Genomic DNA, 17,485 nt, shown 5'->3' on the forward strand with positions numbered 1-17,485 from the left:
ATCGAGAGGGAAAAAAACCGAAAACAACCAAAACCCGCTCTACGTCGCATTTTGTCACGCTTCTTCTAAGGCTCCTTTAACATTTCTTGGGGTTGATGGAATATTTTATTGTATTGCTTATAATAGTTAATAAGTATTTCCTTTTTTTTTTTTTTTTTAATCTGGGTTGAAATTTGCTTTCAAATATAAATGATGCATCCCCCGCGGGTGTTTAAACAGGGAGCAGTACTTTTCCTGGATCTTTTTTGCTTAAGCCGGTTTATTCTTTATTTCAAATTTAGCTTTCAAAGGTTTTGGATCTGCCACCAGAAAACTTAGTAAAGTCCATATCTGCAGTTCCTGTCTCCAAAAAAAGGTAGTGTTTACATTTTGTCTTACGATGTTATGGCATGTTTTACTATTTTCTGTTGTGCTTATTATTACAAGAGCTTAACAAGGCTTTAGGGAAAAAGACATACATAAAAAACAAACCTAAGCTAATATACCGATGCAATTTCAAGAAGATACCTGAATCTAATGAAATCTCTGTAGTTTTTCAAGCAAGCTCAAAACAAATATAATTGCTTAAAAAGCTGTACAAATTATAGGCAGTGGTTGAATGGCGGATGTTTCAGCATTAATGATCTGAATGTGAAACTGCTTAGAACCAATGTGCAGTTATGAGATTTGTTTCAGTGTCCTGCTTGAGAGTTGTAATGATGTTAGCAAGTAAATTACTTTTATTCATGAGCATAATTTTTGTTTATTCTGAAATGGTGTTCTCACCATGTCTACTTTATGATTGTATTAGAGCAAAGGTAATATTTGGCCTTCTGTTGCAGCTTTCTAAACATAATGAACTTTCAGGTATCTGTGACTGGCTTACGCTTGGCAATTAGACTTGTCATATGCAGAGTCAGCTTGGATCTGCCAAATTTACTCATCATCTCAATAGGGTTTTTTTCCTGATTTTCATATGTTCTTTTTTTCAGGCATGTTGCTGATTTCCAACTTTCCATCGCTTCTGTAACAGAAGACAGTTCTAGTGATTGCTTAGCACAAAACCTTAATCTTCAAGCTCAGAAGCTAGCTGAAAGGGTATGCTAATGCATTAATCATATATTTATGCAATAACAAACTTACAGACTAGAGATGTAACAGGTGTCATAAGGTGAATAGTATTCTTTGTCCAAACATCTGTTTCGGTCAGAGTAGTTTAATGGCTGCACCTAGCGTAATTGTACACAGAATCTTCACAGGGAACTGGAGAAGCAGTTTTAGTTGAGGTTCTTGTGAAATTATTGTTTTCAAATAGTTTGAGAGTGAATAATATTTGTGAAGTTAGGAGGGTATGCCATGCTCTGTACTGTTGCCCAAAACTTGAGGAAGAAATTGAGTATGCAGTGGCTTGGAAAACCAAAGACATCATAGGATCATAGAATCATTAAAGTTGGAAAAGACCTTTAAGATCATCAAGTCCAACCATTAACCTAGCACTGCCAAGTCCACCACTAAACCACGTCCTCGAGCACCACGTCTACCCTTCTTTTAAATACCTCCAGGGATGGGGACTCAACCACTTCCCTGGGCAGCCTGGTCCAATGCCTGACTACCCTTTTGGTGAAGAAATTTTTCCTAATATTCAACCTAAACTTCCCCTGGCGCAGCTTGACGCCGTTTCCTCTCGTTCTGTTGCTTGTTACTATGGGGAAGAGACCAACCCCCACCTCGCTACAGCCTCCTTTCAGGTAGTTGTAGAGAGCAATAAGGTCTCCCCTCAGCCTCCTCTTCTCCAGGCTAAACAACCCCAGCTCCCTCAGCCGCTCCTCATAAGACTTGTGCTCTAGACCCTTCACCAACTTCGTTGCCCTCCTCTGGACACGCTCCAGCACCTCGATGTCCTTCTTGTAGTGAGGGGCCCAAAACTGAACACAGTACTCGAGGTGCAGCCTCACCAGTGCCGAGTACAGGGGCACTATCACCTCCCTGGTCCTGCTGGCCACACTATTCCTGATACAGGCCAGGATGCCATTGGCCCTCTTGGCCACCTGAGCACACTGCTGGCTCATGTTCAGCCAGCTGTCAACCAACACCCCCAGGTCCTTTTCCACCAGGCAGCTCTCCAGCCACTCCTCCCCAAGCCTGTAGCATTGCATGGGGTTGTTGTGACCCAAGTGCAGGATCCTGCACTTAGCCTTCAAAATCCAGCACTAGAATAGCAATGGATAAATTTATCCCATGGGACAAACAGGCCAGGCTTTCAAATCCTTAACAGCTTGAAATTGAGGAACAGCAGGTTTTTCAGGTGTGTTAGTCTGGGAAATGGCAGTAGCTGAGGTGTTAAGACTAACTACAGCATAAAAAAGAAGTAGCATGCAAAACAAGGTCTACAGAAGTGACACAAACCTTGAAGAAAGGGAAAGAAATAAAAATTTGGAGAAGTTGGCATGCATAAAGTTGAACAAAAGTGGGATCAGAAAGGTGATACTGAGGTTTGAGGGATCATTTGAGCTGAAAAAAAAATCATTTACAATCTAAAAATATGTTGCTGATGCCAATGCAGAGGGGTATAGACTAGGAAATCGTGCCGATGCTAGTTGCAAAGCGGAGCTAGATCAAATAATGAAAGTGCAAATGATTCTTCATCTGCATCCGAAAGAGCAAGCTTGAGAAGGAATCAGTTGGGTTGCTATATGATCAGGAGTTAAAAAGGACAAATAAAAACAGTTGTAATACTACTGAGAAGCTAAACTGTTTCTCCATGTCAATCTTCACTGATGAGATGTTGAAGAGTTCTCTGTCTTGGACCCATGCTTGTAACAGATGAATATTCTGACTCAGGTGAAAGAAGAACTGATGGTGCACAGATGTGCAACCAAAAGTTCTGAAACAGCTTAAAGATGATCTAGAACCATAAAATAATTCATGTTGGAAAGGACCTCAGGAAGTTATCTGTTCCCATCTCCTTCTCAGTGCAGGTTGTTGAGGGTTTTTGGTGAGATTGCTGCAGACTTTTAAAATCCTATCAGGTTTTGAAAGCCTCCAAGGATTAGACAGCCTCCCTGGGCAATTTGTTCCAATGACTGTAACGTCACGGTAACAATTTTCTTCTTTATGTCTAGTCTGTCACTTTAAAAACAGCTGCTGTTCCCAGTGTTTAGAAAGCTGCAAATTGTCTCTCTCCTTTATTGTTTGTGGCTCATTAAATAAACCTGAGACACTTAGCCCTACTTCTTTACATGGAAGAACAGTTGTAACAGTAAAGAAGAACAGACCATCAATATAAGCCCCAAAACTGAATAGACTGTGCTGGTTAGACAAAGAAAAAAAAAATCATTGATCTCATAGGAATGTTTTTTGTTGGGAACTGGATAAAGGAGATGCATTTAGCATAATTTGTTTTGACTGGTCATGTCATCCACAAATAAGGTAGAGTGTAGAAATTAGCAAAATATGACCATATATCAAAAACTAGCAAAGAGACAGAAAAATGTAGGCAGTTATCAGTTTTTGTCATGATAAACAGTTGATGGAGTGCCTCAAGGTTCAACAGTATGTTCTCAGTCACTTCTGAGGAAACAGGTCGCAATATTTGAAATACAGATATTTAGGTTAGGCAGAAGAAATGGAAATTTTTCTCGTTGATTAAAATAGCCTAAATAATAAGGCAATGTGATACTAAATGAAACATGTGCTCTGATGAGCTGAGAATTGTCTGTCAGGTCAGAATTGTCTTTTTTCCATGGGCTTTTGATTTCATCTGACTGGTTGGTTCTTGTTTCATCTTTGGACTGTTAGTTCCTTGTGGAGGGGACGTTGTGTTGTGGGGTTCTTATGCCCCTGTACGGCATAGTGGCATTCTGGTCCAAGCCTTAGGCACGGGGAGATCTAGTTACTACTTGGAGGAGAGGTTGTTAAAGCTAGGAGAGGCCAGATGAGCACTCATGTTAAAGAGAGATAAAAACCACTGAGATGACAAACGACAGATTGTGTAGAAAATACTTGGCAGAACAAATGGTATGGAGAAAGTTCAGTGGGAATTTCTGTTTTCTCTCTGCCCCCTACATAAAAAGGACCTTTTCATAAAATAAAAAGGTGGGAAATTCAGAGTCAATACAAGAAATATTTTTTTCATGTAGCTTGTGAATAAGCATTGAAATTTGTTGTTGTTGGAGCTTGTGAAGGTTAAAGAACTTCAAGGTTAACCATGATTTCATCTCCTGGTTAAGTTAGTGTCTAAGCTGGAGACCTAGAATGGGGGTAGAACTTCTTCATGCTGATGAGCTTCAATAGGAATGTATAGCTTGTCTCTCTCAAAGATTAACCAAGTGATAAAGCGATTGTGTCATCTTTTTCATCTTTTATATGCTTTCCATGCCTTTTTTTTTTTTTTTTAAGACAATTTCTTGGCTGCAAAAGACAGCTAGTTTAGTAAGAAACTCTCAAACCTGACAGCTTGAGATCCAAAACTCTCAGCCTGTGTAGAGGCCAAAAGTTGTGTAAATAGGAGGTTGGCATTAGGGATTGGGTGCCCAAATATTCCTTGTGGGTTCAGAATTTTCAAAACATGTGCTTCATGGAAATTATAAATGAATTTTTTAATAAATTGGCCTTTACCATCTTTATTTTGTATCACTGGATACTACAGAACATTGTCATTAAAGTCAGAAACTTCAAGAAACAGCAGTCCAAATCTTCTGTCTGAGGTTTCCTTTAAGACATTGATCTTGATTTTTTTTTTTTTTTTTTAAAGTGCTGTCAGGTACTGAGTAAGCTGTGTAATGTATCTCAGCTTTTGTGTGTACAGAGAGATCAACTACTGCTCTAAGTCAAAATAAAACAGACTGTACACATGCAGGGACTGAAATAAAACATATGTGCGACATTTCAGGCTGAGTTACATTCAGAGCTATTAAGCATGGATTGGAAATAATAAAATCATCCCTTTTCCATCAGGATTGATTAAGTGATCCATTTGTGATTGTTGTGATTGCTTCAAACCGATAAAATAACATTTAATGTTTATAGTGGATTAAATTAATATTTATAGTGGATTGAATTAGAATTTTCCAATTTACCTGTTTTCACATAGATTTTCTGTTTTGTTTTGTTCTTTTAGCTAAAATGTGATGCTGTAGTGAGTGAAATCAGTGCTGGTCCAGGAACAGTGAACTTTACAATACACAGGGAATTATTAGCAAAGGTGAGTACTATATTTCAGGTGCATTAAGGTAAAAATAAATTCCTCAGTATAAAACTATAGAATACTTACTGTTGTCTTAGAAAGGTATTTTCTATGTAAAACTGCCATTTGTAAGTTCTCTTTGAGGATCCCTGTTGCTGATTTGTTATGTAGGCCTGGAATTTGGAATGAAGCTCACATAAATTTGTCCTTATGAGGGAACAATGTATCTACCATTCACTGATAATCATAAGTCATCTTTTTCCTCTCTCTTTCTGCTTTAAAAGGCAGGCTTAGCATCTGCTTTGAGTTTCTACAGTATACAACTCAAAAGTTTTGATCTTGCATATAAAGACTCTTGTTTAAAATAGAAAAGGATGATGAAAAGATGCCTGAAATAAAAGTATTTGCTAGCAGATCTATCATTACATACTTTGCTTAAAAAAAAAAAAAAATGTATTCCTCAAAGTCTAATGCTTGGCTGAAATTGAAAGCTTTGTTTGTTAAACCAGTAACTTAATGAAAGGAAGACACTGCTCAGTCTATAAGAGTAGTGTCTCAGTTGTAGTCTGTCTGGATTATTTGCAAGAGCTGCATAAAAATAAGTGGATGGCTGGTACTGTTAGACTGAGGACTGAATGAAAGCTTTGCGAAGCCAGTTCAACTAACTTGTGGAGCAAGCTACATCGTGTTGTTGTTCATGGCCTTAATCTGTAGGCTTAGCAACTCTTGTGGAAAGTGGTATCGTGGTCTTAGAAAATTAATCACAAGAAGTCAGGTCTCACCTAACACTGGTGAAGTCCTCTTCCTATCATGACTTCCACTGAGTCACTTAGGCTTGTAGTCCTCTTTTCCTGAATGGTAAGACCCTTTCTTCTTGTGAATTGCTAATTCTTAGGCATGCCTATCAATCAGTTGCTTTATCCCTTTAATTTTTCATTAGCTATTTATAATCAGTCCATCTTGATAAGAACATGGCAGCTGACTGTTCACGGAAAGAGTAGTTTCAGTGGTAGCTTTTATTCATGGACAGGATCTCACAAGGTACTTTATCTGTAGGGATTCTAGTCAGTTTGATGATTCAAACAAAACTGTGTCTGGCCTAGTAGAGTTTTGCTGGAAAAAATGTGGAATTAGGACATGTAATTTTGCATTATGTCACTGAAGAGAGAGGAGGAGATAAAACCTAGCTGTGACTTTCACTGATACGGAGAATTGGTCTATGGGTAAATTTGATGATTTCTGTGTGTGCTTACCTTCTTAGGTGCTGTAATATGAACAGAATTAAAGGGTTTTCTACAGTTCCTTTTTTTTATTTATTTATTCCATATATCTATTGCAGAAGAATTTTAAGGGGATTTTTGGAGGAGAAAAAAAGAAAAGCTTCCACTGAATGGAATGAGATATCCACTTTAGTTCACATTGTTAAAGGCCTCCATTATCTTCAGGAAGTTTGTCCAATACATACAGCTTCACATATTAGGTTTTGTAGTGTATGGGCATCTGTGTGACAAACTGAAGTATGTAGGGTATGTACAGGGACTTACCCGGCTGTATGAATGCATTACTGATAATATGGTCAGCATAGGATTCCTCTTCCCACAAACTGTGTTCAAGCTGTTCAGGAAATATTTTAAGGCATTTTACACAGTCTCCATACTTTCAAAGTAGAAACATTTTTGTAGGGACCATGCACGGTGTCCTTACAGAGTTGCAGGTGGGGGAAGGGAGGAAGGCGTGTTTGGACACATGAGGACTGAATAGTTGGATTTCTTTGGCACTAAAGGAGTAGAAAGCAGGCTGGCTTTTGGTGCCTATAAAAACGTAGCAGTTTTAGTAAAATGTGAACATATTATTTTTTCCTCTTCCTGTTATAGACTTAAGTGACTTGGTAGTTCTGAGGAGGCTTAAAATCTTGCAAAAATCTCCTGTTTTCTGCTTCTTCATTGTATATACATGCTCTCTTCCAACGGGAAAGGAAAAGAATATTTGGCAGATGCTATTCCTAAAAAGCATTAATGAAGAAATACAGCAGACAGTGATGTAAAGTAATTGGAAAAAGGTAGAAACATTAATCTGCCTCATGTTCTAGGATGAACAATGAAAGCATTTTAAGTTTATACTACCAAAATTAGAAATAGCTGCACCTCTTTTGTCTGTGTCGCTTAAACTACTGGTTGATGTTTAAATATGCTGTTAGAGTTATGAATGACCAAACGTTCCATGAGCTGTTGTTACAGTCTACTTGCAGTGAACTGATGGAGAGGATTCTGTAGTAGTAGTTTTGTCTCTTAAATTGTGTTTAGTGATAATCATGAAGACTAGAACTCCCATACTTCTGTGTGAGATTTCCTGAAGTGAAAGAAATGTGTTCGTGTGCCATTCAAGTGACCTGCATATGCGTGGTAATGCTCATGCAGTCAGAACTCATGGGATTTCTTGCAGGCCCTCAGTCACAAGGAGTATGTGGGAGGTCTGATGTGTCCCAAAGGGTTGGACCTTCGTGATCTGGCTGTGCTGTGCACAGCGGGTGTCCCCTGTATTCACACCTTGACAAAAACCTTGGATATAGGACAGGACTCTTAGCAATTTCAGAGAAATGGCCAAACACCTCAAAGTGTGCCTAGATAAGATGTATTTGTGGGAAAAGGACACTTTTGAGGAAGCCCAGAGGTATGGTATGTAGGGGTTTTTTTATTAATTAAAAAAGAAAAAAAAAAAAAAAGCCTGTTGAGAACATTTGGCTACACAATGAGGTAAATTCTCTAGTCAAGTTTACAGCTCATAAGCTCTCCTACTTTTTCATCCAAATGTATGGTGTGGTTCTACAAGGTACTCTTTTTATTTTAAAATGTGTTACCTGAATTAGGAGAGGTGAGAGTCCTGGTTAGAACCCTATTTATGTGAGAACTCTGTCATTTTACATAAGGTCACTGTTCTACCCACATTCGTGGACTTAGTGTCCTTTTCTGCCCACCAATTACTCCCGGGTTACTCTCTTGCCCTTTCATGTTATGTAACTAAAAAATGATAAAAACTAGGTTTTCCACTTCCTTTTAAATTTCCACCAAAATCAGCCTTGATTTTCACCAAAATCTCTGCCTATCATTTCTCTAAATTTTTTGATTGATCAGATGCAGCTTTCAAAAGTTAATGGCATTTACATCTGCACATGAGATCTTGTTTGCTTGGCAGACCAGCCACGTAATTGCTGATGTGAATAAAGGCTGTGAGATCATGGGATCAGACTCTTGTGTGATGGGTAAACAGTTTTCCTGATGACGCCTTCTGTTGCTGAAACATATTTTCCCTTTTTTTTTTGTCTTTCTTTTTTTTTTTTTAAAAATCTTCCTTGTGGTTTAGACTGTGTTGCAGCAGGTGTTGAAAGATGGCTCAGAGTATGGAGTAAAAAGTGAACTTTTCTCTACAGTGCCTAGACAAAAGGCAGTGGTTGAGTTCAGGTAAGCACATGTGATGAGTCCTTTGAGAAGAGTGCCTTGTCTGCTGATTTGATATTTTGCTGATTGATACTCATTGCTGTAATGTATGATGCCTGTGAAGTTAAACCATATTTACGGTATTATATTCAGCTGTATTTGATACTCTGATATATTTGCCAAGTAGAATATAAGTTATATTTAGGGAATTGAAGCTTTTTCTCAGAATATATTTTTGGTATTTAAAGAAAGAGTTCACACCTCACACTGCTCTCCACTAAGAGTATTCTCATTTAGTGCATAATAGCATTCAGTTTTTAAGTTGGCTTCTTTTATTTTGTTATCGAGAAACATGATCTGAATTTTCAGCCACTAACCCATTTATTTTTTCACCTTAATACCTGCCTCCCTGACTTGCTAAAGCAGCCAGGCATTTGTCTTGCTAAATCTTCTCAACTGCTGGCCCCAAAATTTCTGTCCAGTACAATTTTGTTTACAGTCACCTGCTCATGGAATGAAAAGTGGCTGACTCAGATCTCTTTATGTATAAATATTTTTGTTACTTATACTCCCTCTGTAGGCTTCCATAGTCACGGAAAGTAAGCACTTGGCTTGGCTTTAATTTGGAGGGTGAATTTTCATAGCTGAACTTCCATTTTATTATCAGGGGCAAACAACTGTGGATACAGGTTTTTTTTTTGGGGGGGGGGGGGGGCGGGGAGGCATTGCTGGTAGAAGATGTTATTTTAGTTACTGATTCTTGTACACAAGGTCCCCTGTCCTGGCATCAGATTTATCTCTAATAAAGGTATGAGGAGAATGATCCATGTGTCCAAAACATGTAAAAAGTGAGAAGATAGCATAAGTCCTTTGTCACTAATATAGTTGGGTTTTGGGGTGTTCTTTCTTGTGGGGTTGTTTGTGGTTTCTTTTTCCCTGTAACACTGGCTGTTAACTGATATTGAAGGAAAACCTGGCTGGATAGGAAAATTTGCTGTCTAAAACAGAACCTAATCAGGGAATTTTAAGGGAAAACTGAAAATGGTTTTATTTCAGTTCTTCTGCTATATGCGTGAGTTGAATTCTTTTTGACCTGGTGGTCTGTCAGTCTTGTGCATTGAACCAACATTATTTGTGAAAATTTGTTACAGCTCCCCTAATATTGCCAAAAAGTTTCACATAGGACATTTGCGTTCCACAATAGTAGGTAAGTATGCATTTAACCCTGTCCTAAAAGGGCTTCTTTGTCTTCCTGCTTCACTTGACAGAGGAACACTGCTAACCTTTCACTCTTCTAGTGGAGTGGCCGTGTCAGGCTTGACTTGCTAATTAAAAACCTTATGCTCACTGTGCAATGAAGAAAAGAGCGTGGTGTGTTGCTGGCAGATTTATTAAGTCACACGTAATATAGTTTTATGACTGTGAACATTAAATGAAGTAGTTTAAAATTGTTCTACAAAGAAACCTAGGGCAGTTTTCTTTGAGGTGTTAAGAGAGTCCTTTGAGTTTTAGATTTCCAATTTGCACTGAACTGCAGAGCAGTCAGATAGTTATGTCTTGGCGGCTGTCTTGCAAAAAGCTTGCTTTTATACGTTAATTACGTTATGCCAGTATTACTAACACTGTTGCTGTAATTTGTAATGGAATAATTAATGTTTGTTGTGCAGTACTCTAACGGCATATGGAAAACATTATTTCTCCCTCCTTTCCCTCTCTCACAATAAAAACTAGTAGGTTATTAGCAAAAGATCCTACAGCATCTGTGCAGCTAATCATGTATTAGTTTTTAATTGTATTTAATGTATCATATATAATTATTAATTACATAACATTAAAAATTCTGCCTTCTCATGGACCGATAGTTGAGTGAAATTACGTGTTTTGGGCTCTTTATGTTCCATTTCTGGACCCTTTGCTATAGAAAAAACACACTTTCAAAAATAGTTCTGTGTATCAGTGTTTGTCCAGTAGTAAGAGAATGAATGGACTACAGAGAATGGAATTGAAAGTAATAGCAGGCTATAATATGGTGTTAAAATAACAAAAGAAGAGAAAGCTTTCTGCATCCTTTTACATCAGTATTGTAATTAAAAGTTACCCTTGAAGCACAGGAAAATAGAGGAAAGGATGCAGGTATTTCTTCTTTGTAATTCTGTGGTTGTAGCTAAGCTCAGGAGAAAGATGAAGGGTATTTGTTGTAATAACAGAACCAAGATGTGCTTATGTGACACGGTAAGTTTGGAGCATATCAGACACATGTTGTGTTAAGTGCAGAGCTCAGTACTGCTCCAGCAGTATATAGAGATTCAGGACCTGATGTTCTCTATTTAACATCGCAGTTAACAGCAGTTTGTGAATTTTGACTGCTTGCTTAACCTCCTGGTATGTGGTTGCCTGACTGTAACGGGAATTCTATATACTGCCACATATTTGTGAGAATACAAGAAGACTTTAAAAAGTGGTTTTCGTGTTCATATACTTTGCAGTATGTGCATGCACATCCAAGTGTATGTTTTTATCACTGTTGTGTGAGATGCTTTATGGCACCTGTCAAATGCACAGCCTTTCTTTTCCTGCTCAGAATACTGTTGCTTTTAGTTGTGAGGTATTTTAGCAAATTCTGTGGAGTAGTTCATGTGATTGCTTTTCCTCTTCATTTTGAATACAGATCGTACAAAACCAGAAAACTGGGTTTTTTTGGGATGAGAGACTACCTACAACTGAATAATAATACCAGTTTTGTTTCCTTACCAGGGAATTTTATAGCAAATCTCAAAGTTGCACTGGGACATGAAGTAATAAGAATAAATTACCTTGGTGACTGGGGCATGCAGTTTGGTATGTTCTAATACTTGTTTCTCCTGTTCCCTTTTCTACTGTACAATATGGACTAGGTTTCCAGCTTCAGTTTTTGCAGGCCCATTGGATTCACTCTAGGCTCAATAGAGTAATATTGTGTTTCCATGCATGTAATGTGTTGTTACTCTCCTTAAAATATGAACAAAACAATCCAGTCTGATCCATCAGCAGCATGACCTATACTACTGTACAAGAAATAACAGGAGGAAATTTACCCAACAGTCCCTCTGTCCCTCAGTAGCTCCTCTCTCAGATTATGTATGTGTAATTTGGGGTTTATTTTTAAAGGGCAGTATAAATATTTTCTGAGTGCCCTAGTTATACCTTTGGAGCTCTCATAGCTGAACAGTCTTGTCTTGCTGCCTCCAGACAAAATGCGTACATATTACCATAGCTGTCGCATGTCTACTGTAATACTGTCTTCCTTATTCAGATTGGGCATGTATAACAGTTGTAGAAGCGTAAGCTTGCTAACCTACCTATGCCGCACCTGTACACACAGCAATAGAATAATTGTAACAAAATACATATTTTATATTTGGCTGTCTTTTTGTGTGTTGTGGTGTTTTCCTTATCTGTTCTTTTGTTCCCTCTGGAAATTAGTTCATTTTTCATAGAGCATAATTAACTTCCACAGCAACTGCATTTTGGCAGGTTGAAGCCCAGAGAGTTTGTATCTTTAAAGATATCCCAGCCGTTCCCCCAAAATATACAATTTCCCTTTAAAATGTAGCAAAAGGGAGGTGTGTAGATGGAGGATGTGCAAGTGAATAGGCCCTAGAAGACTATCAATTTTGCATGCATGTGCATTGGCGTGCATACACATACACACTCCTACCTCTTCCGAAATGTCCATCAGATAAGTGAGGACTGAAAAATCCTCTCATGTGCAGCCTAGCATGGCTCGATATTTATTCCCTGACCAGAAATCATTTATGTCCAATTGCTGGATCTGTAAACATCCCTCTTACATGGCAGTTGACCCATGCATAGGATTCACAACTTCATTGATTTCTGTTGTTAATCTTGCATTTTAAATTGATCCATATTCTCCTCTACTTTTCTAATTTCCCTCCCGAAGCTGTTTTTGACATATTTTTAGGCATTTAAAAAAAGGCAATCGTGCCCACTTCCTCGTTCTTGAAAGCTGGCACACTTGTGAAAACTATAAAACCCCCACATCTTTTGCAATAGGTTCTGAACGCAGTGTCCATATATTTATTTTTAAATGGCAAACACAAAGTGCAATGTCTAGTAAGCAGTCACTTTTGCTCATTCCAGCCCTTATGCTGCCCCCTCCAGTTTCGCTGGTACTGCTGTTTATGGGGACATCAATGAATCGATTTTATGAACAGAGCTGGGTTAAAAGCTTAGCATAAATACCCTACTTCTACTGCATTTATGTATTCAGATTCAGCAGTGTAGATAACAACTAAAATGTATTCAGTTCTGCCCATTCTTCTTTTAGAGTAAATTCCTGGGCTTTAGACAGTTGAGTAAAACATTCTTATGACTGTGAGAGCAGTAATAGACTATTTTTTTCCTTTGTTAAATTATTTCCTCTGCAGCTTGTCTTTCCTGATCCTGTTTCTGATCAAACAGTAGTTTATAGCAGAGCTTTGCTTCACTTAGGGTTTGTTTCATAGGAATTGAGTACAGAATGAGTTCACCTAAAATGCAGTAAATTTCATCACTGCTTATTTCATTCATTTTTGCCCCTTAGGCATAATTTTATCACTATGCTATTGTATAATGAATGTGGCAATGACAATTAAGCAATGAAATGCAATGTGGTTAAAGGGCTTCTCAACTGACCTCATTCACTCTGTCTTTGAAGATACTAAATTGTACTCCTGATTCTGAATATCGGGAGTTTTATGTATTTTAATACAAAGTTTCCTGAAGGAATAAAGATCACAATGCCTGTTACTTATATGTGTACCTGTTGTCCAGCACACATCTGTTAAAATCATGCTTTTGAACTAGTAGTTCAAACTGTTTCTTTCAAAATGGGTGCTCCTCTCTTTATTTGGGCTGGCTCAGCTCAAATATATGACAGATTTTATAACAAATAATATCGTCATGCTTCATAAAATTATAGCAAAGGAATATTATTATAATGGTCCTTTCCCAGAAGTAGTGCTATAATTAACGATCTGTCAGCATGTCTATCACAACTGCTATTGTCAGAGGCTTTCAAACGTAATAATTGAAAACATATTTTGCTGAAACATGGCAGAGAAGTCCTCAACCTCTAGGCAGTTTTGGGGCAGGTTTCTTAAGGTAACAAAGCTTACGCAGTCACACTGTCTCCATCTGTCTTCCTGTCATTCTGCTCCTAATAAATTTTGAACTGATTGGCCAACTTCAGCCAGATCCGACAAAGACAACCATCTCCAAGAGAACAAATTTATTTTGATATTGTGACAGTTGGCAGCTGAGTAGGGATAGAAATACATAGTGCCCTCTGGGAGAGAAAGTTAACTTCTGTGTTTAGACCGCGGGCTAACCAGTCAGCATATCTAAGTCAGAATCAGTCCCAACACATGCTGCATCTGGCCAATAATTGGTGAGTATAACAGGGGCTGGGGATAGTTGGGGAAGACAGAAATGTCTGGAAGGATGTGTTTGGGTTGAATAAAAACTGGCAGTCTTGCTGGGGGTTGGAGTGTGAAGCCAGCATTGAAAAGTGGCATGTGTAGGTACACTAATACCTAATAGAGATCATTAGGAAATCAAGCTCAGATTGCTCATAGAACAAGCTGTCCTTAAAGGAACTCCCTTTCAATAGGATGACACTCATTTTATTTCCTAAACCCTAAACTTGTTTTTCTTACCTAAATCTGCCACGGCTCCTATCGCACTCAGTGTTTCTAAGAGGGAAGCTCTTGAGACAGTGCTATTTGTTTAGTTGCAGAGGGCTTTTCAAAGGGATACCTGCATACCTATTCCTCAGATGCTGTCTTCACATCAGTCCTGGCCCTTGTCAGCTCAGAGGAATGCGATGGCTTTAAAAGCAGCCTCAGAAAATCTAAGAGTCTTCAGAGTTAATATTGCTAGATTACTGAATGAGTTAATGGGCTCTTTTGATTTAGACAATAAGATTGGGATTTGGATCTTGCCCTTTCAGATGGCTTTCGGAAAATGCAGAAGCCAAGTTGGATACGTGAAAAAAGCTGCATATTCTCAGCATGCAGCAAGAAGTTCCCTTGAAAATATTGCATGAGTGATATGTGGAATACCATACTGTGTCCCAGTTTCTATTGTCCTTGAAATGATAATACTGTTAAGGGAGGAAACAAAACAAGGAGTTTTGAGCACGTTCTGTTGCTGGACAGTTTCCACTATGTGGCTTCTCAGTTGCAGCTGGTTGCTGTGTAAAAGATAATTTTGTCTACAAGTCCAGAAACACAAATTCCATTTATGAGGAACTGAAAAATCAACATAGTATTTCTTAATAGTTTCTAGCTGTTATGGTTTTGGAGTTTTTTCATGCAGTGGAATAATAGGTTATGTTTTGATTTGTTTTTGTAGCATACACCATTATATTTTTTAAAAATGTAAGATATTTATTACATACAATGTTAAGACTAGATTTGCTTATGAAAACAACTTAATCAACAAAGCAATATACTCTGGGCTGTTGTCTAACTTTGTATTTAATTGTTGTTCAAGGCTTATTGGGTGTTGGTTTCCAACACTTTGGCAACAAAGACAAGCTAAAATCCAGTCCTTTACAACACCTTTTTGAGGTAAGTTCCGAGAAGACCAACTAGGGACTTCAGAGGACAGTCCACTTCACTTAGCTGTCAATTTTGTACAGAATGGTATGTCTGCAGGGTCATGATGACACTCATGTTGGATTTAAACTACCTTGCTTGAAGGACCAGCGCTAGCCTGAGCCATGGCAGCAGAGACAGTTTTCACTACGCAATGGCAGCAGAAACAGGATTCGTTAGGCTGAAAAATCTGCCCTGTAAGGGAGGTAATCATGTGGATACTTAAGTTGCATTGATTGCTGTTACCACCACAGCTGGCTTGACCGATATCAACTGTCTTAACCAGGCATAGGTGACCACTGAGCTGACTGTGGTAACTGTGGTGGCATTGGTGTCTCGCATCTAATGCTGTAGTATGTTCGTTACCAAAGTTGTGAAAAGAAGTGGCATGTATGGTGTAAAAATTCTCTTATTTTTAGAATAAGTAACAATTTACATTGCTCAATACATGATTCACTGTGGTTGGGGAAAAGGATCTTTAAAGTGTTTTGTATCTAATAGGGCAACAAAGCTGGTGAAGGGCCTAGAGCACAAGTCTTATGAGGAGCGGCTGAGGGAGCTGGAGTTGTTTAGTTTGGAGAAGAGGAGGCTGAGGGGAGACCTTATTGCTCTCTACAACTACCTGAACGGAGGCTGTAGTGAGGTGAGGGTCGGTCTCTTCTGCCAGGTAGCAAGCAACAGGACAAGAGGAAATGGCCTCAAGTTCTGCCAGGGGAGATTTAGATTAGATATTAGGAAAAATTTCTTCACGGAGAGAGTGGTCAGGCATTGGAACAGACTGCCCAGGGAAGTGGTGCAATCACAGTCCCTGGAAGTGTTCAAAAAACGTGGATGTGGTGCTTAGGGGTATGGTTTAGAGGTGGACCTGGCAGTTAGGTTAACAGTTGGACTCAATGATCTTAAGGGTCTTTTCCAACCTTAACGATTCTATGATTCTAATATGGAACCGTAGCATATATAGGTAAGGAGGAGTGACTGTCACTTTCCAGAATACTGTTCTGGCTCTGCAGAATGCTCTTCTTTCTTCCATGCGTGTGAAAGAGCCAGGAGCATTAGAAGGTGCAGTTTCTGCTGCAGGAAATGCCTTTCAGCAGTAGGGAAAGCTGTTTCATTGCAGGAGGTTGCCCCCTCGGTTGCCCACCATGCCCATCAGCGTAGTGCAAGTGCTATAGATTGCATTTCTGTGTGTCAGGGACAAAACTGACTCAGTGGACTGTCCTGGTTGGCAGTAAAGATCGAGGTAGTTTTACAAGCCTTGTTTTTCCAGGACTAATATGGTTTTGGTTGTTGGTTTGCTCCATTCAAATATTCCTATTTATTAGTTAGTATTTATTTCTTCCTCTCTACCAGTTCCTATGCTACTTCTTGTTTCATACAGTGCAACAAGCAAGAAAGGTTTTAATCAGTCTTTTGGTACTTGTAAGTGATCTTTGGTTGACAACCGTGCTGGGTGTAACATGTATACAATACGTGAGAGAATGTGACTTACATACTTACCTGCACAAATCCAACAACCATAAGGATAGGTGGAAGAAATTTTCTGAATGGCTAACGTTCAAGCCCTCATCCTTTAAAAGAAAGATCTCACATGCTAACGGGGCTTTGTCAACATTCTTGTGTGGCACTGACAAGTGTCTTCTTATTACAAAGCTGAGCTGTGCTTCACCCTCTGAGCTGGATATGGGAGCTATTGCTAATGCCAGTGTTCAGATGGTATGTCACAGGATAACTGTTTCACATAAATCTGTTTACTGGCAAAGGAGCAAACTGTGTTTGAACACTTGGATACTCTACAGCTGAATACATATTAGGCAGATTGTTTATGTGGCAGAGTAGCTCCTTCTGAGCTTCTTTGACATAGATAAATTTTGTTCACTTGTTCCCTCATCCCTGAGGCCTGCTCAATAAAATTGATAGATTCTCAACACGGAGGTGTTTTAGAGCTGTAGGACTGATTTAAAGTGATGACAAGAAGTAGTCATATTCTTGTGGTTGTGCATTGCTGCATATTATTTAATTTTTATTTGTAATTTCATTCCGTTCTTAGGATTTAAATTTTGAATACTTGACTTTTCCACTAAAGCTTTAAAATACCATTTATTGCAGTAGCATGTAGGCTTTATGACCTTAAAAAAACTACCTTCAAGTGTAGAGAATGGTATTCAGTCAAGCTGCAAAAGGTTCTAAAACAATAGTTGTTCCAGACCAAATTAGTTTCTCAAATATTTCCAGTTTTTAACTGTTTGTTC

General features: G+C 38.6%; 1 protein-coding gene across 1 annotated transcript in view; it reads left to right on the top strand.

The window, feature by feature from the left end:
- RARS2 (arginyl-tRNA synthetase 2, mitochondrial) overlaps nt 1–17,485 on the top strand; it is a 39,634-nt gene that overhangs the window by 415 nt on the left and 21,734 nt on the right. The window contains exons 2-8 of the mRNA XM_082305274.1: nt 282–355; nt 972–1,077; nt 5,099–5,182; nt 8,525–8,622; nt 9,750–9,805; nt 11,353–11,436; nt 15,133–15,209. Of these exons, the coding sequence (XP_082161400.1) occupies nt 282–355; nt 972–1,077; nt 5,099–5,182; nt 8,525–8,622; nt 9,750–9,805; nt 11,353–11,436; nt 15,133–15,209 (579 nt within the window). The remainder of the gene's footprint in view (nt 1–281; nt 356–971; nt 1,078–5,098; nt 5,183–8,524; nt 8,623–9,749; nt 9,806–11,352; nt 11,437–15,132; nt 15,210–17,485) is intronic.

This window comes from Platalea leucorodia (genome assembly GCF_965183815.1).
Source record: "Platalea leucorodia genome assembly, chromosome: 3".
NCBI lineage: Eukaryota > Metazoa > Chordata > Aves > Pelecaniformes > Threskiornithidae > Platalea > Platalea leucorodia.